The 19389-nt window shown below is 41.0% G+C and overlaps 1 protein-coding gene across 26 annotated transcripts in view; it reads right to left on the bottom strand.

Moving 5' to 3' along the window:
• Nucleotides 1–19389, bottom strand: part of SUN1 (Sad1 and UNC84 domain containing 1) — a 37700-nt gene that overhangs the window by 6600 nt on the left and 11711 nt on the right. For 2 of the 26 annotated variants that reach the window (XM_015876504.3, XM_015876503.3), the window contains exons 2-16: nucleotides 15410–15506; nucleotides 9830–10021; nucleotides 9299–9489; nucleotides 8258–8284; nucleotides 7973–8167; nucleotides 6287–6409; nucleotides 5215–5298; nucleotides 4787–4897; nucleotides 3335–3433; nucleotides 2646–2739; nucleotides 2490–2548; nucleotides 1209–1354; nucleotides 842–1066; nucleotides 393–479; nucleotides 1–12 (exon numbers count right to left, since the gene is read on the bottom strand). The exon at nucleotides 1–12 is cut by the window's left edge and continues 32 nt beyond it. In XM_015876504.3, the coding sequence (XP_015731990.2) occupies nucleotides 1–12; nucleotides 393–479; nucleotides 842–1066; nucleotides 1209–1354; nucleotides 2490–2548; nucleotides 2646–2739; nucleotides 3335–3433; nucleotides 4787–4897; nucleotides 5215–5298; nucleotides 6287–6409; nucleotides 7973–8167; nucleotides 8258–8284; nucleotides 9299–9489; nucleotides 9830–10021; nucleotides 15410–15486 (1722 nt within the window). In that variant the 5' untranslated portion in view covers nucleotides 15487–15506. Of the gene's footprint in view, nucleotides 13–392; nucleotides 480–841; nucleotides 1067–1208; nucleotides 1355–2489; nucleotides 2549–2645; nucleotides 2740–3334; nucleotides 3434–4242; nucleotides 4898–5214; nucleotides 5299–6286; nucleotides 6410–6444; nucleotides 6699–7972; nucleotides 8168–8257; nucleotides 8285–9298; nucleotides 9490–9829; nucleotides 10022–15409; nucleotides 15507–18672; nucleotides 18787–19389 lie in introns of those variants that run through there. The other 24 variants (XM_085513829.1, XM_085513830.1, XM_085513833.1 and 21 more) reach the window with 21 other exon arrangements.

Genomic DNA, 19389 nt, shown 5'->3' with positions numbered 1-19389 from the left:
CTTCTGAATGTCCTAAAATCAGGAATAGAAGCTTGGTTTAACACAATAATGCAAGTGACAGAGAATAAAAAACGTCAAGTGAGAAAGTGAGACGTTCTAGCACCAGCTATACGAGGCTGCATTCCTACTTCATTTACATTTGTGCCTCCGTATAGTATGATTTTATCCCAAATAGCATCCATCTTCCTGGTCAAGAGAATAATTTTTAACCTTTGAACTGAAAACACTGCCAAGAATGGAGAAAAAGAAAACACTAGCAGTGAGAACAGAACAAAAGTTCAAGGATAGAGTGCAGTAAACCAGGTTTGGGGATAGAGGAAAATAAATTGTTCGTTGTATATGTCATCAGAACATCACCATAATATCTAGTTAGAAAAGCTAACTTTCAATACCTTAGATTCAGCAGAGAGTTTTCTAAGAAGATCTTCCAATGTTTTGATGCGCAAGTTGTGCTCTTGATGTAAAGCCAAGAAGTCAGTCTTAAAAACAGGAAAGAAAAAAGCAACGTACTTTGAGTACAAATAGCGTAATGGGGATTTGCTAAAACACAGCACTTCTTTCATTCTGTGACCACAACTTTCAAGAGTGCTTAAGTAAGTGCTTACACAATAAATGACAGGATAAGTCAATTCCACACCAAAAAGATGATCTTAAGAAGTCATAGTATCATAGTCTCGTGCAGGTTGGAAGGGACCTTAGAGATCATCGAGTCCAACCCCCGGGATTCGAGCCTCTGTGTAGCAGAGCGGCACTTCTACCACTTGCGCCACAGTCACATCACTAATAAACTGCATTAATAAAACAGTGCTTTGATCAGCCTTAATAATCGACTTATCTTTACCTTTTCCTCCAGTCTCTTATCTTTAAGATGCTGATCCATCACGTTTCTTATTAGCTTCAATATTTCATTTCTGTCACCCATCTGGGCAACCCGATCTTGAAGGTTATGGAGTAGAAGCAGCACTTTGCTATGTTCCTCATCGTGATGATGGCATCTGTCAGACACGAAGGCCATCTGCTTCTCCAGTTCACTTATCCGAGTAGAATCAAATATATTTATAGTATCCTAAGGTGTAAAGATTTATTTTTTTAATTTATTAAAATAATTTTTATTACTCTTGGGTGTCAAGTGGTGATTGTAAAATGCCAAAGAGAGGGGAGTTAAGAGGTCTTAAGAGGAAATTCTTGCTTAAACTGTTCTCCCTTACCTCTGGAGGCTGTACAGAATGAGAAGAATCAGGCTGTAGAGTAGGAATATAAGTATGGTCATCTATGCTCTGGACTTTATCAATTCTTGTCCGGTTCAACAGAGGCAACAGTGCAATAAATCTGTCAAACCCCCAGAACCATAAACCTTGAGCAAGGAAAAACAAAAACAAAAAGGGAGTTCAATCTACAAATTGTGTTTCTATTTACAGACAGAAGTTATCTTATATTTTGCCACACAGTAAACACTACTCCAGCTGGAGTAAGAGTTAAATACTTCAGAACTATTAAGTCAATCACCCAGGAGCATTCGGCAGCATTGACCAGTACCACTTACAGGTGACTTCTGCTTATATATGATGCATTCTTAATCTTATACTACTGCTTCCCTGGGACACGGATTTCATCTGCTGAATAAGACAGGCCATACTAACAACTTTTACCATACTGGAAAGTATTTTTGCACTACACCCTATTTACCTCATACCGCATTGCATAATGTCAAAAAGAAGTTGGAGAAAGCTTATGAAAACACAGAATTTGATAAACATTATACTTATTTCTGCAATATTTTAGTGAGAAGAAACAGCATTTCCTACACAGAATAACTTCTTGCTTTCTTATCCTCCTGTCATGGTTTTGTAATGTTGCTGTCAATATTCCACATAACATACAACTCCTTACGTTTCTGAAAGAAGGTTTTTTATGATATAAAAAGACATGAAAACGCTTCTCAAAAAGAGCTCAATATCTTCAGTAAATACTTTAAATAGGAGTTTCTTTTAAAGAAGACAACTGGCCTGGAACATTGCCAGCTAATCTGTGTAAGATAGTGGTACTCCAAGCAACTTAAGTACGTAGAAAAAGAATGCTTTGGGATGTATTAATAAGAAGCCATGAATGCACTTTCATGGAGACTGGCAGCAACCAAAAGCAATCAGCTTGACAACAATCAAAAGCCTACTCTTCATGAGCTCAATGCTGCTCCTATGAAAAGGAATAACAAAAAAAAGACTTCAGTGTTTTTACAATTACTTGCTATGTCTGAAAAGCTCCATGAAATTAAAGTTATTCCTTTCATGAGACAAGAGCCTGCTGACTCACCAGTACTTTGAAAGCATTCACAAACTGTTCACAAACCAAAACTTGACCTTTTTATCTTCTGTATCTTCTGAATGAACCCACAGTCCAACTAGAAGTACTTGTTTGGTAATGCAGTAGTAGTAAGCATACACTGTACTAAGCATACACTGATGGGTAAGAAACCTGTACAGTTCACATACCTAGTAGAAACAGCAGTGGGATGAGAAACAGCAACAGCCTGGAAATCCTTGGAAGGCATCTAGAGAAGGAGAAGAAAGTTTGCAAGAAACAGTATTATCATATTTCATATTATAACTGTGAATTTGCACACAGAAGTATTTGTAATTGATACAGACCTTCTAACAATAAATGCCCTCAGCAAAGACAACAAAGTAAGAAGTTGATTCCAGCCAGCTCTAAGCAACCTGAAGATGCCAGAAGCTGCTCGCCCTAGAAGACAAAAGAGGTGACGTTACTGCACCACATGTTCAAGGAAACCAAGCACAGGACATTGAGGACATTGGAGAGCAGAGACATGCATGAGCACAGGCAACACAGAGTTTTACATCTAGACGCATATCACAGCATGACAGCACTACAACCTCAGCTACTCAACAAAAATAATAGCCATGCAAAGAGATGAAATGCTCAGTGGTTACAGCAATGCCATCTTCCTGAAAATTCAGCAGGAAATGTTGAGTCCAAGTTATCACGCACTAACGACCTCAGCACGTTTCAAGAAATGCACAGATGAGCAGAATGAGTTCACTAAGTGGAATGCCACGACAGGAAGCAAATATCAAACCAAACACACCATTCTTCTTGACACCCCTTATCTGGGCTATTAACACACTCACTCCCCCAAGAAACAGACTAGTTAATGTCCCACTATATCTGTGAGCAAAAGTATGCTCTCACTAAGCATGCTTTGGTCAATAAGGCACAGCAGCTTGTGCACTCAAGTTATGAAAGCTACAGCCTAAGCACAGCAGAATTAGTGTAAGCCACCTACACAGACATAACACACAGAAACCATGATAGTAACCTGGGGAAAGAATGGCCAGCCAAAGTAGAGACAACACCTTCTGGGACACAAGCCATCCAGCTGCTCCCACTGCTCGCAACACGTGCAGCACAAAGTAACCTAGATCATAACAAATTAACTATGTGGCAACATATTAAAAAGCTTAAGGTTCTTCGCAATACATGCAGTAGAAAAGACTCCATCATCCCCTGACCTTTATGTGTTCTGCACAGTATTAAACCACACCTTTCAATGACTTGTTTTTCTCAGTATTAAAAACCAAAATAAACCACCAATAAATATGAATCTAAGTAAAAGCAAGAAAATTTAGAAACAGAATTCTCTTGTACAGCAATAGATGTAATGGAGAACAACCTGTGTGTAGTAAGAAAACCACTTCCTTCTTCACAAGAGCCTAAGTCCACATTTTGTAGCATGGCATTTAGATAAACATGCCAAGTGTAACAGTTAATGGAAAAAAAATAATTCCATTAAAATATGCTTTAAGCACATCATTTTATAAGCATCGTTCTTGTTCTAGATTTTACATCAAGTTTACTATCCAGAGTCATGTTTAAAAAGGGAAAAATTAAAGTTTAAAATTCTAGAGAAAAAAAATTGATAATGATATTTAAGATGTGTTGATAAACAGACATTCACTACTGAATGCAGGATGCAAGCAATATGTTTTCATTACATGGAATGCTCCCAATGACCCTCAGTAGGAGTCTCTGAAAGCAAAACAAATGCAGCACGCTAAGACAAAATGCAGTAACTGAAACCCCACAGAAGCCAACAGCTACTGTATCTACAACTAGGGCTGCTCGCTCTACAGAACATACTATGTAATACCAACTTAGAAAGTAATCCTACACTTTTAGATTAGCAGCTATGTCTGGGTTAATCTGAGGGATTATAGATATACCAACCCAATATTTTGCAAAGCATTTAGGTGAAGGAAGGGTCTCAAATCATTTTCCTTTGCTGAACAAAGAGCATTCAACAGATTCTTGATGCCTCTGCCATTCAAGCTAGGGAACGCTCATCTCACAGGGAAGGTTCTATTACTATATAAGAGTCCTGCAAAAATTGACTATCACTAGAACAAAAATAAAACGTTAAAAACCCTTTATTGAAATCATCTGCATTTCAATACCTCGTATCTTGCTTTAAGGCAGCTTTCTACACTATGGAGAGTACAGACTTCCCTAGAACACAGCAAGCTAACGATCTTTATTTTCTTTCTCAAACAAGATGTATACCTTCATCACACTTTAACTATGTAAGCAGTCTACCAAGCCTGTACAAGAGCCAGAACCAGCACAATAAGTCAAAATGAAAAGCACGTTCAGTAAATCAATTTCCTGAACACTGTACATCTTAGTCTACTCAACAGATAAAAACAACAAAACAACATGAATGATTAACAGAGTGATGCAAAATAAAAGCAAAATAAAAAAGGTCCAAGTCAACCTGCATAAGAAAAGATGTGCGAAATGGTCCTTGCTACCCTTTTAGCCCTGGAGGATTGCATGTGCTCTGTGGTGTGTATTTCAAGTTGTTTCTTCCCCTTACAGTCATCACCTGTTGATTGTGGTAACAGATGATTAATGGGACAAAGCCAGGATCAAATCAAGAACGTTACAAGACAACATGAACAAGTCTACTTCATATTAACAGTTACCAAGCCAAAAAAACAACAAGCAAATTCCAACACACTAAAACTTGTCTGGGACAATGGTACAGAATGCCAGGGAATCACTTTTCTATCCTCTGCGTTTAGGCTAGAAAACAAACATTTACTCTGAAGCTTCCACACAGGCATGAAGCACAAACCACTATCATAGCAACAACGTAACATACAGCCCAAGGCTAAAGGCAACACAAATTGTTATACTTACATATTGACTCCTCATTTACATCAAGATGGCTATCCTCTCTGTAAAACTCCATTATATTCATGCTTCCACAGTACTCTGAGTGAGCTGCAATATATCCAGAAAGGATCAGTAGAATATAATTCTCAATCTCAAAGCCTTTCCTATCACTCGATTTTAAACCAACTCATTTGGCTATTAGAAGCCAGGTTACCTGAAGGAAACCAGAAAAACAATCCTGGAAGGAGCCTACCTTGTGTAATCCTGCTTTCTTCCTCTTTAAGAAAAAAGGGGTATTTTTGTTGGTTTTTTTTGTTTTAAAAAGTTCTCTTTTCAATAGTAAAATTAGTTTAAAAAAAATCCTAAGTAACAACTCATGATACCCTGAATCCCTAATTCCCATCAGCCTGTCTGTCAAATGAGCCACATCCTTATGCTGTTCCCAACAGAAATGTTCAGTAACTAAGAAGAGAGCACTTACGAGTTATAAAGCACTAAGGCAGAAAGGACCAGACTGAACTGAACATCAAAAAGAGTTCCATACAATCATAAAAAAATCAATTTCTTTCTGCTTACAGCACTTGATTTCACTCAGAAAGCACATGATGTAGAAGGAAAAATGAAGAGGAATTGAACTTTTTCAAGGAGAACAAGACGTGCGGAGCAACAACTGCACTTTTAGCTTTGCAAGACAGATATAACGAAGCTCGGAGAATGCATTGGACTGAAGGGTAAAGGAGGTACCCAAATGCTGACAGAAAAAAGTTCAGACTTCACGCTATGACACAACAGTTTTGAAAAGCAACTTCTGCCATTTCCTAGTAAAAAACAGAAAGAAATCAACACATGAATCTTAGCTGTAACATTGATGTTTCTCACATACCTGGATCCTGATAATTTGAAAACAGAAGAAAAATATTTAAAGTGTGGTACAAGTGAGAGAGTTAAAAAATAATAATAAAAAGATAGAAGAGTAGGAGCCAGCCCGGACTATAGATAAACACCACAGTGCCATAGAAGTCCATAAGAAGAAAAACACAACAAAAAACACACACTGGTTTTGTGTGGAAACCAAGAAAGACAACTGAAAAGGTACCTTTAGATTCATAACTCTGCTTCAGCAAAACCATTTGAAAGAGTTGCACTAATAGTGATGCAAGAGATGCTGCAGTATGTTTGACCAATCGCAGAATCTTACTCATGTAGAAATAGGTGCCCCCTATTGAAAAAGAAGTGTGAACACAAATTATTTACCTGCAAAAAGTGCACCTCTACTTGCCCACGAGCTGTTGCTTGCAGAGAAGTGAGAACAAAGCATCGAAAGCTTTAGTTTAGCCAGGAGTATGTAAGTCCAGCAAGCACGAACAAAGAAGACTAGATGCATTTGGTATTACAGGCCAATGTTTTTGCATGAACTATGCAACCTGTCAAAAATGCCAGTGTTGTCTGTCTTCAAGACAAGAGAACCTTTTCTTAGTGAGAATTAAGAACTCCAGTGAATACGAATGAAATCCTTGCTTACATAACTAAGGTTTTCTGATACTGATTTTGCGATGTCAAAGCTCCAAACAATTTTGGTCTGAAAAGGAGATAACTTTTCATCTTCTCCTCCCCTTTACACTGGAAGAAGAAAGTTACTGCAATGGTCTGTCTCAGACGCTTCCCCTTTAGAGCAGCAGAAACGAAGCCCTCCATGCTGCTGCTTTTGCTGCTGCCACACTCCAGAAGCCTGCCATGATATTGGGCTCCTCCATCCCAGCACCCATTTCACCCAAACATCAGATTCAAGTTCAGAAGAACATGTGAAGGTGAGTTCATTTTTCAGGTTCTCCTTGGTGAATACACCCTCTGGAACACAGAACAGCTTTTATACGGTGTTGCTAAGCAGCTCATTATGTCAAGACAACAGAACTCCTACCTATGCCGTACAATCTCCAAAAAGGAAAAGTCGCTTCAAGTATTTGAAGTTGCACCACGTGGTCCAAAATTCAAAGATTTATAGCTAAATGAAATACACATCATTCAAGAATAACACATCTATGGAGTCCTAAAAGTGGCTGTTTATTTATTTTTAAATACCAGGCCACTGAAGTAGTGATCACTGAGGACTACCAGCCATCAAGAAATTCAATATGCAATCTGCTATGCAAGAGGCAGGCAGATGCAGCCGAGACATGAGGCCAACTCTGCAGAGAATGGAGATCACGTTGGAAAGGCAGAACCTTATTTACAGAAGATTTAGTTCCACGTTTCAGGAATGTAGTCATTGCAAGTCTACTTGAAAACAGTTTTGCCCTTTGGAATAGTTCTTGTAGTGGTTGCAGTGGTTGAGGTTCAGCTCCTAAATAAACACTAGTACACTACAAGGTTAAATGAGAAGAGTTCTTTCTCAGAAATTTCCTGGCCAACAGAAGCACTGCTGAAATAATGATTCTGCTCCACCTTGAGAATTCAAATCACATAAGAGATTGGGACCACATTGAAAAAGTTCCTATCTGAAAATCCATGGAGAGACAAATGCAGGTCCAATAACAGTTCAAGAGATGCCTAAATGCCTGTGCTGGATGAACAGCACATTGTGTTCTGTGTCAGTTTAAGCATATAATCTATTATGATACTAGGAGGTTCAACTGACACGTAAAAGGTATTTCATAAAAAGAACCACAAGAATTTCATTATTAATAGGTAGGAAAATTACTTAATTAGCACTACACAGAAAATGTACCAACTAAACCACACACTATTCTGCTGCACAGGGAAAGCACAAGAGAACATTACTTACTAGATGCGTGTTTCTGGCTCCTGTCCCTGGAGTAAATTCTGGAAGATGGCACAGAAGAAGCAGAGTATGCTGTAAGAACCTCCTTCCGTTCAGAAAGCATGCTGCAGTCACTGCACGTGTACCCATTTATCATTGTTGTCTGCGTTTCTGCTGTTGCTATATCGCCATTTTTCTGCAAAAGCGTGGCATCACTACCTAGCAAACCAAGAGCAGAACAAGAATTATTAACATCACTAATTACCATTAAACAGAACTCATGGAGAAGCAAAAGAAAAGTGCAGTTACCTTTAGGGTCACCATCATCATCAAGACCTTCAAAGAAGAAAGAAAAAAAAAAATTGTTCACAAAGATAAGGAAAAGCCCCATGAGCAATTACAATGTGTGGCGTCAACTCATAGCAGGGGTCCTGCTAACTTAAGACTGCAAAGAAAAGTCCCTTAAGATCTAACATTTTTCACACCACATGACATGACAAGATCCATATATCCATGTACTACTGTAGTAGCCTAACAGTTTATGACAAGTGTCCTGTCACAGAAGCAGCCAAGTATGGATGACAATTATACTTTCTCTTAGCTTCCATTTCAATTCAAAGCAGCTGATTACAAGCTTACACTGTTTTTCTTGCTTAGTAACTACTTCTGAAACAGAATCTTAAAAATATAGTGCTAGCACAGAGGAGTAACCTATGCTTTCTACTAAGATTGAAACAATTCTTCACATTCTCACCCTGGGACAGTCACAAACATACTGGCTAGAACCAAGCAGTCTGAACTGGGAGCTACAGTAAGTTTCTGATCTCTTACACAGCACTTTATGAAAGTGAATTTCACATTTTCTCTTCAGATGAAGAGGTTGACTCCAGAAAAGGATGCTGATACATATTTAGGTAAAACTCCAAATCAATCATACACAAAAACCTCCCAGGAAAACTTGAGGTATCACTAACTTCACACTTTCAGATTAAGGTACTTTAAGTCCAAGCACATTTCTGCCTGAAACAAACAAATACGCTTTTCCTTCAGCTTTTCAAGAGAAATTTCACAAACGTAGATGTTGATAGAATTAACACTTTGAAGCAATAAAGACAGAAAAATAACTTCACTTTGCAACATGAGCTATGTTGACCGGATTAACAAAATCAAGTTCACACAATGGAGTGTGAATTTCCAGCAGGCATCTTAGCAAAGCAGACGCAAGTAGAGTTACATATAGGGGGCGTTATGGGAAAACAGGTAAGTGAGAGAGGGAAATGCAAACACATTCACACACAAACTATAAGCAGTCTTCACAGACCAATATGGCCAATAGCATTCATGACCTACCCCAGAAATGATCAACTTCTGTCTGCTCTCGAATCGAAGATTCATCCAGCACGGTGGATACCATTGACGTATCACTGGCACGGCTGAGGAAACTGCTTTGGTTAAAGACGGGAGAGCTGGACAGATTTTTCCTTGGCACATCTCTCATGCTGCCAGACTGTTTGTTTATGCTTTTGCGCTGCTTCACCATCCTAGGAAACAAAGCCATGAGAAAACAGAAAGACACAGCACTAACAGATACAAGTTTCTGTTTCTCTCACTTTAAAAAAGGGCAATAAAAAGACAAACTTTCTCAACACCGACATAACCAGGCAGTCACAATCAGGTTCCAGAGAAAATTCTTACTTCTATGCATCTACACAGAACTTATTGCAAAGTACTCACTGCAAAGCACATACACTAAGTTATGGTGCTAAACACTGAGGACAAGAAATAAAACAGCAAGGAATCCATTTTCACATTATCGTGTTCAAACAAGAATCCTCAAGACTCCAACCAAGAGATTATCTTGTGAGGATAGAAAATGCTTACTTAGACTGTTCCCTGAACGTCACATTCCCGGTGTAAGGGCTGTCATGAAGGAGATCATTTCGGGCACTATCTGGTTTATTAAATCCTGCAGCAGCTAACCGTAAACTACGCCGTGACATTCTTGGTGAATCAAACACTGGATCTATTTTGTGTTCGATTTCAAAATCCAAAGCATCTGAAGAATAACTTGAACTAAAACAAAATAAGAACAAGAAAGTTAGAATTCAAGAGAAACCCCCCTAGAAACGAGCATGCCCTTCAATTAAGAGCAGTTTATCCAGGGTTATGGAGCAAGTTCCACAAGATACGCAGTATTACCCAGATAACTTGGGAGCACAAAGAGCAATTCCTGTTATAGGTTTAACAACAGAAAGCAAACCACAGAAAGAAACAACTACCATGGAAACCAAGTCTGCAGCTGAGGCAGAACAAGCGTTGTGCAGCCTCAGACACAGCACTTTTAGCACCAATTGAAGAGATGAAACCACTTACGACAAGAAGCTTCTTTCCCATTACTCACTGCAAATAACAAAAATCATGATGCATTCTAAGTCACAAGGTAACACTTTGTCTATTTTTTATTTCATTTTTTGCTTGCTGTTTTATCCCACAAAGGCAAATATACACATAAGTAAGCTTCACTCCATTATCCCAGAAACCAAATCCACACTCGTACACTTGATTCTCTCAGAAGCTTCATAAGAACTCACAAAGAAGACAGAGCATGCAATAGCAGAGCAAGGCAAATACAAACAGATTAAGCAGAAGAATCAATAAGACATGCATTTACTAAAACAGAAGTTTAGCCTAAAGCAGAATACTTGTACTTGCAATGAAAGGAAACATTCAGTTACGTAATGGAGCAGAGCCTGTCGTTACAGGACGCTGTGCAGCAGAAGCCCGGGTCCTACAGCTGCTCAGCGTGGTGAACCAAAGTATCACAACACAACTGCTCTAGGCCAGCATTCATTGGAGTCTGCTTCCTCAGGGATACACAGAGCTGGAACAGCAGTTACTTTAATATCCCTGAGGTTGGGTTCCCTTTTATTTCCCCTCCCCTCTTTTTTGTTTTTGAGAGAGATTAAAAAGAGAAAAAGAAAAGAAAGAAAACTGACAAGGTATGAAGTGTTACCTAAAGAGGACCCTGCCCCCAGGAGCCCCTGGAACAAGCAATAAAGCAGAGCTCAATAGATTTTACTGTGCAATCTGAATTTGAAATGGATGCTTCCCAGAATACAAACAGCTGCTGCAGAAACTATTTTTGCAAAACCAATCTTTTTAATGCAAATACTTTTCTTACGGTGTGTGAAAATCCCAGAACATCACAAAGTAATCAGATGATACGTAATGTATTACTTTACCATGCAAATAAATTAACGTGGGAAGTCCAAGCAGCAGCACTTCAAGCAGCGACTTGACTCTGATGAGGTTGGTGCTTTTGAAGCGAGTTTCCTGACTTGCACATTGGATACGACAGAGTTGGAGCACACAAATGGAACTTCTTTCACCTAAAAGGCCTAATCCTGACAGCACAGTGCAGGCAAACAGCTGGGTGCTCCAGCATGAAGCAGGCATTCAGCACACAGGACTAGTTTGGTTTGTCTGAAATAACTCTACAGCTCAGAGGTGCTCAGATCTGGCAGCAGGCCCGTGGCACCACCTGTTCCATCTCACTGATCTGCCCTGCCAGTGCTGCCCATACACAGCACAACCTTGGGCAAAGCAAGAGTCTCAAGCACAGCTTCACATCAACCTGGCATGATTTACTGCACGAGTTGTGCTGATTGATCCTTCTCTGTGTTTGGGGTAAGGGGAAGATGAAATAGACAGGAGCTTCCTTGAGTGAAAGCAGATTTAGTTGATATATGGAAAGGCACAGAGTAACAATTTATACAGTGCTTTCACAAATAACAAACGTAGATTTGCATTTCCACAGAGCTTAAGTGAGAAGACAGGTCAAACGTGGCTCTTCCTGTTGTCCTTTTGAAATTATCAGAGCCTTAATAGTTTACAGTTGGGTCCCTCCCCAACCACTTGCTTCAGAACTCATTTTGCTATTTACACTTGCCACCATGCATTTGCTTATCCTCATCTGCCCCCAGCATTTCTTACAGATACTCAATTCACAAGAACACAGAGTACACAGGGCAAGCTGACAGCTGAAACCAGCTCAATTTGTCTCTGTTTGTGAACACTTGTTGTTATTAGGTATCTCAATGAGCATTGATAACAGCTTGGGTTTCATACACAGCTCGGAGTCGGCCCTACCACCTTAAACAAAAACCTGACAACAGAAAGTCACTGTGCCTTTTCCTCTGAGCTAAAATGACTGTTTATGCGGGAAAATAACTCTCCTTATATTGAAAGACAAGTCTAAAAAGGCAGGACAGGACAGCATTGATATTATTCCTACCAATGTATCTGGCTAGCCAAAAAGCTTTAATAAAGGCAGGATGCAATTAGCCTAAGCTCCCAGGTAACCTGTAACAGTGCAGATGGGCTCCCTGCTCCTGGCAGCCAGCTCCCCATGGCTGCTGGCACAGCTGACCCGACCAGCCTCACACCTATCCCCAGCTCCATAGCTGTGCTCTTGGTTCCTCCTTCACACGAGTTCATAAAGAATGACCTAGACTCCAGTGGGTTAATTCCATGTTATAACTTGTTAAGTGGAATGAAAATGATGCCTGCCATCTCTTTTCTCTGGAGGACGTGAAACATGATTTACTTTATAAGTACCCTTTGATAAGAAGTGGGCAGTAAGGTTTGTGACTACTTAAGATTGGGATAGAAGAATGCTGTGCACGTAGGAGACCTAGAACTAAACAGACATCACGTGCATATAAACTGTGTGTGCCCATTCATATACTCTGAGGAGAGCATCACTTACATTAACTGACAAAGGGCACCACCTTGAGCTGTAGTTATGGCTTTGATCAGCCCCAGAATACATGTGAATGAAATACAAATAGTCTTCTACCAATTCACTTCTACAGAAAGATGCACGTGATGTAATGCAGTGACCCAAAAATTAAGCCAAAATCTCACCATGTTTGGAAAGAGAATAAAGTGCTAAAAGTAGCAGAGAGGTACCAAAAAAGGCAGCCCAGAAGATGGGTGGCTCCATGGAGAGAGTCTGAGGAATGGGGAGGAAATTACATGTTGACAGCTGGGTGAGATTCACAGGTCAGACCTGTAGCTTGAGGAGGATAAAGGTTATGTATTAATTCAGTGCTTTTCTGATTTGAGCTGGAAGATTAAAAGCACAAAGCAGAACTGCTACAGTTATGAATACAGAGCAACCGCTGTGAGTATTAATAGAAATCCTTTTAATAGGTTACAGCCAACTCTATTAATAGCTCTGTGCTATCTAACGTCAATGAACTTTCCCGCAAAGCTACACACACACAAGCAAGTTTCTATAGAGAAACGCCCAGATTTTGTCAAGATCCAGTTGTCAAAAGCAGAACAAGTGTTATCAGATATAAAGTGAAGCCAATGTGGACCAGGCAGGCAGGGTGAGGAGGAGAGAGCTTCAGCATAGAAACACTTGGGATTATCAGCACTGCTGAACTCACCCTTTCCTCACATTACTCAAACAGACCCAGCTGTCAAAGGACGAGTCGAGCAGCATGCTGTGATACACAGGGAGCCTGCAGCTCACCCTATGGAGCCCTGAAAGCAGGCACTGGACCAAACAGCTTTCCCCATTATTTAATAAAAACCCCATAATTTAACATTTTCCAGGAGGAAGTTTTAGAGAGCACTGTCTGATCTTTTCTTTCTGTACAAGGAAAAGTTACACTGATGAAATAATTTCAGTACAACTGCACCTGCCTTCATTAAGCCCATTCTTAAAGGTCAGCTTAGCCAGCCCTAACATTTAACGCAATGAAATACAATGTCAGAAAGCTTAGGAGATGCAACTCTTCCCTTCCACAAAAACTTCTCCACAATTGCTCAGTTGTGCAACATAACCATCTTTGTTTATGTACAAAGTCAAACACTCCAGTTACTTTCAATGCAAGAACTACCATCAAAATGAACTGTACTCCAGATTTCTAACAGGACTCGCTCTGCACTTTCCCCTCCTGGCAGCCAGCCGTGCTCACATGGGATCCCAGCCTGCTTGTGAAGGAAACAAACTCCTGACAGTGGGCAAGAACTGCAACGCAGCTCAGCCTGGTTCCAACCCCATCATAGTGTGAGCACTTCATTGAGTTTTACTTCTATAATATTCTTTGGAAGCCACAAAATAAGGCCCAGAGGTAACAACCTTCACTTCTTAATACTGAGTTTTATTTTTTCCTCCTCCTCTGCAAGAAAAAAAAAAAGGTTGGCGTGGAGAAGACTGCAGGGTTGAAAATAATTGTATTGTTTCACACAGACATAAAACTGAGGGAAAGAAATGAATTAGAGGGCAATTTTGCAGCTCTTTTTAAGCAAGAAACGCTCTGAAACATCAAACCAAACCAACCCAACCCAAACTGCCCAAACCTCACAGAGAATCAGGGAGAATCCTGCTGTCCTGCACACCTGTATTAAGCAATGCTGTGCCAATGCTTCCTTAAAACCCTGGGGAACAGTTGCAATTGTTTTTAATGGTTAAAACATCGATGCATTCAGTTTTGCTAAAATCACTGCTATCAGTGTTTCAGAAAAGTTTTCAGTTTCAGTTTTCAGATAAGAAAATGATCCTCCCCCAGCCCTCAAAATGACGAGGCTACTCAACTTCAGAGCATACAAAAGAAAGGGTTATTAACGGCTGATCTCATCATGACATGGTTTTGCCAATTCCTGGTTTAATGGCAAGTAGCCAAGCGTTCTCCAAACAAAATACTAAATTAACACACATCAAATACACAGAGATGATATACAGGCACAGAGGAAACAGAACTCGCTCCATCTTAATGAGCAATCTTTGTTTTTAAAGCTGGAATTAGCCAAAGCAGTCACTCAGACCCATTCATGGCTTCCAAATGCATTCAACAGGAAAAACGAGATGGACGCGATCCACAGCCAATCTGCTCTGTTAGCATTCAAAAACTCCAACGGGCATCACGACCATCATCTGTGCTACAGATTGGAGGAGCCAGCAACCAATGCAGTTCTTTTTTAGAGAACTGAAATGATTTAAGTGCAATCTAATGGCAGATTAATTAAAAAAAAAAAACACAAGCAAATTCATTAGAACACAGATTTTTCTATTCACACAACAGACAGTTTTGATTTTAAAGCGACTTCTAGACAGATCCCACACCAAGCAGCAATAAGGATGTATTAGCGACATTAAAATGTATCAAACATGGAAGAATTGGGTGACATTCTGAGAGAAAACAAAGCGTAACTAGGTGGAGACTCATCTTTCTGTAGCAACTAATAAACACTGAGTCATTACCTTAGTCACTGTCCCAGCAGTTCAGCACACACTCTCCTGCACTGAGGACACGAGCCATTTCAGAACAGACCCATTAAAGCATGTTTCTGTACGGAGGCCATTTACTTACCATGGGAGCTATTCCAGAGTTAACAACATTTAGAGAACATACAGTTTCTCTACAAGAAGAAAAAAAGAGTTCTCACCTGAGTGCATATGTATAGCCAGTGTTCTCTGGCACACATTGGGGAGGAGTGTACGTGTGTAGGCGTGAAAAGTCCATGGTGACAGTTTCAAATCATACTGTAAAAGGTGAAAATAAAGCAATGCAATGACTTACAACCGTATAGAGCCAGTGGAGGAGCCCTTGCATTGTTCAGCCTGTGTTTCCAAGTATTGAAATTATTCAAGTGACTGATACCAAAAATACGGAGCTCTCGGTGCCTCAGCACACAGAGCTGCACAGCCCTTATCAGCCCGGCATGAAGTTCAGCACACTTCCGACTGCAGGCCTGGTGGTTTGCTGTGGGGTTTTTTTAATGATAGTCTATTTCAAGTCATTTCCGAGTTCTCTGGAACCGTGCTGCAATATGAGCCAAGGCTTTATCACAGCTAAACTGCACCACTTCCATTTGGGCTCACGATACTGCCGGGCCCAGCAGCTCAGCAGCCAGATGTCGGCCCCTCCTTGCCGTGCTTTTAGGTCTCTTCACAGAGCTCTGCTTCAAAAGGCCACTGAGCACAGCACAGCTGCGTTACGCACCAACAAAGCTCCAGACGTGAAACTTGAGGAAGTTTTTACATATATTCAAATCCTTTTACCCTCTGAATGCCACTCGCCAGCAGTGAGGAGGCTTCACGTGTTTCGCATTGACTTGTTCTATTTGTTAACAGTTCACTGACTGCAGTAATAGAAGCGCTGGATACACACCCTGACAGAAGAGCCAACTGCAAAATGACTCACGTTGCTAAAACTGTCCTCAGTGCCAACAGGGAAAGAAATAAACACAGTGCCCCCAAACACAACACAAACCCTCTATGGAGCCTTCAAAAGGAAGGAAGAAACTGGTGGTGCTGTATCAAGAAACTTGTGTGATTATTGGTAGTACTACTTAAACTGACCTTTAATTTCAATATATCTGCAAAACAAAAACAAAAACCCTTGAGACTTTTTCTACCCGATGAGCCATAAGAAAAACGTTGCTTTTCTATTAGTTCTTTGATAGCAGGTTACTCGATGGGGATCTGGCTGTTCTGGATGGGCACAGTGGAATCCTGGCTATTTCTAGCTCATCTCTGGCTCCCATTTCAACAACAGGAAAGGAAACTCCACACAACTGCGCAGACATGCCTAACGAAAATATAAACGTCCCTGGCTACATTTTAATTCTTGTACACAAAATATCAACGAGCACCTCATTTTAGGGATGCTGCCCGTGATTCTGAAATAGGAGTTTCTATTTGTACAGTAACCCATGTGTAATAAATAGAGATAACAAGCACAGCGAGCCCCAGGCACAGCTAATGGCAGTTCAAAAGGGAGCCTTGCACTTAACACTGCCACCCTTTGCAGCCTCCAAACCCGCTGTCAGTGCAGTAGTTTCCTTTGCTGCTGACAGCTGAGCTTCCTGCTTGTTGTTAAATCACAACTTACAGACCCAAATGCTGCAGCTTCCTGAGCGCAGGCACCTCCCATGATCCGTGGGGTAATGAGGAGTAAGGTCTCTCCCTTCTGCTCTTTACACGCTTGTTTCAGAGATCACAAAGATGACATTTCCCTTAGATGATCTTTCCCTAAATTTGTTTCATTCGTCCCAGAGCCATCGTGCTTTCACTGGTTCATGTAACAAACGTGCTGCTTATTTAGTGGAAGCTTAAACCAATAGAGAAGGCGTACAAGCAAGGCAGTCTGTGTTGGAACAAGCACAGAATAGTGCTACAACACACAACTGCTGCCGTGCTGTAACAACAAACAGCACTTCTTTGAGAGCAGAGGAAATGGAGACCTAAGAGCAACAAATTCTCCCAATAGTGAAAGTGGAAATGCAGCGAGTTTAAGATGAGGGACACTGAGAACTGACTGAATTTGTTTGGGACAACAAAACTGATTTCTTATAAATATCTAAACTAGGAGAACGGTTGATCAGCCTGAATTGGGACAGCACCCCTGTTAGTTTGTCCTGCCATCCTTCACCAACAAACCCAGCTCTTAACTGGCAGCTCAGCACCTGCTGTCACTTTTGACACCCAGCAGCATTTCCCCACATACACTCCTTACTTCCACAGCTCCCAGCTCCTCCTGCTGCTCACCTGGATGGGGCAGCAGCAGACTGTGAGAAGTAACACACTGGCTCAGGCTTTGGCTCTTTTCTCCCGTCCCAAAAGCTCTCTCACTACTTGAAATTGTTGTATGAAGAGTTGTATACGTTACAGCGGAGCTACGGAGCAGAGCAGGTGTGGGTGGGAAGCAGTAAATCCCTCTAATTCATCCGCTTGTGCATGACTGCACTCCTTTGTTCACCCAGCCCATTCATTCCTCTTGTTTACAAAACTTTCATATACAACTGAATTGAATAAGTGGGAATTTTAAAGCCATGAAGCCTAGCAGGGGACCTGGCAGGTAGATAGAGCACAGCTTCAACATCTGGAGGCTCATGAGACTTACAACTTAAGTTCCCATGGATCAGTTCGGACCCAGATTCACATAGCTTTGTTGTTAGTTTCATTGGGCCCAAACTAAGTATACCTTTTTTCCTTCAGAAAGCCCATAAAACATCTAATTGCCTAAAAACGTACCAATAAAAACGTTTAAGACAAGTTAAAGGCAACTGAAGAGAACCATAAACTTCATCTAAAACACAGGCACAGATCAGACAGCTGTGTCGTATCACTGCCATCACTCTTCAGCTTTTAAACTGGCCTCAAAACTTCTACTGAGGAGGCAGCTGGATTGGTGCTGCTTTGTGGGGAAGCAGATGACAACCATCATCTCAAGCATCAGCTCCCTCCTGCAACTCAATCAGATTCTGAGTTGGGCAGAACACAAAGAAGCCCAGGGACTCCTATAATCAGTGCTGCAGAATCTACCTTTTAACAAAGTCTGTTCCCTGGAGAATGTGGAATACCGAGTGTCTGAGTGACACAAGGCCACACCAACTGCTTCAAACGCCTCTTTACCTGATTTGATCATCGCTTTCAGGACTAGACAGCCGTAAAAAGCCCCAGAAATATTGCAGCAAGCTTCCTTGGTTGTATTGCAGACAGTGAGATGCTCTGAGAGTGGCCTTGAAGCAGAGAAGGGTCAGAAGAGCAGAGGCAGCACCAAATGCACAATGTATATGCACTACAAGCACATAGCAAGGACAAGGGGAATCCCCATCGTCATCAACTCTATCTCAGCGCTTTCTGAAGAGCACCTTAGTGACAAAGGAAGAGGTAAAACACCATCTCACAAAGAGAAACTACTCACCAGGAAGGTGTTAATGAGCAAGAAATAGGGTTCTGATTTTCTAAGCCCCAGAAAAGCTGTTGTAATTGCTGGAGCACATTGCAGCTGGTGACTGCTGGGCCACAGCAGAGGGCACGAGGGAAGCAAGGCAGCACGTGAGCAATGCTTTGGCAATAGCTTTTATGGGGTGGGACAAATACTAACAGTAAAATAAATCAACTGCCTGCAGCTTTTGCAGTGGCAACACATTGAAAGCTTTAGGAAGATGTTGATAGTAATACCTGATGTAGAGCCCGCTTAAATGAGCTTATTTGCTTAAGATTTCATACACTATGGCCTTACAAAGTGAAAGCAACTTTTGGATGTGTTATAAACAGCAATGGAAGCAGAGCATGTAACATACGGTTCCTGAGAGCAACCTGTTTTTATTTGTCATTTCCAATTTTGTACTATTTGGAATAACCAAGATTTCTCTTTTTGGTATTAAAAGCAAATTCCTCAGTCAACAGCAGCTTCACGGAGTGTTCCCACACCTCCGGATCACTCCAAGTTCCACCAGGCTGAAGGGCAAAGAGCTCCGTGTTACAGCACGACTCGATTAAAACACCCGGCGTCATTTTAACAACAAACAACACAACGACGCGGCCGAGCAAATTGACGTTTCCAAGCGGAAGTTCCGGGCAGCGCCATGGCCGCGCGGCTCACACGGCGGGCAGCAGCTCCGCATCGCAGCACGGG

The sequence above is a fragment of the Coturnix japonica genome, chromosome 13 (assembly GCF_054131305.1).
Source record: "Coturnix japonica strain WE chromosome 13, WE-NBRP24, whole genome shotgun sequence".
In the NCBI taxonomy this organism is placed as follows: Eukaryota; Metazoa; Chordata; class Aves; order Galliformes; family Phasianidae; genus Coturnix; species Coturnix japonica.
The sequence above is the reverse complement of the archived record's forward strand: the minus strand, read 5'-3'. Positions and strand labels throughout refer to the sequence as shown.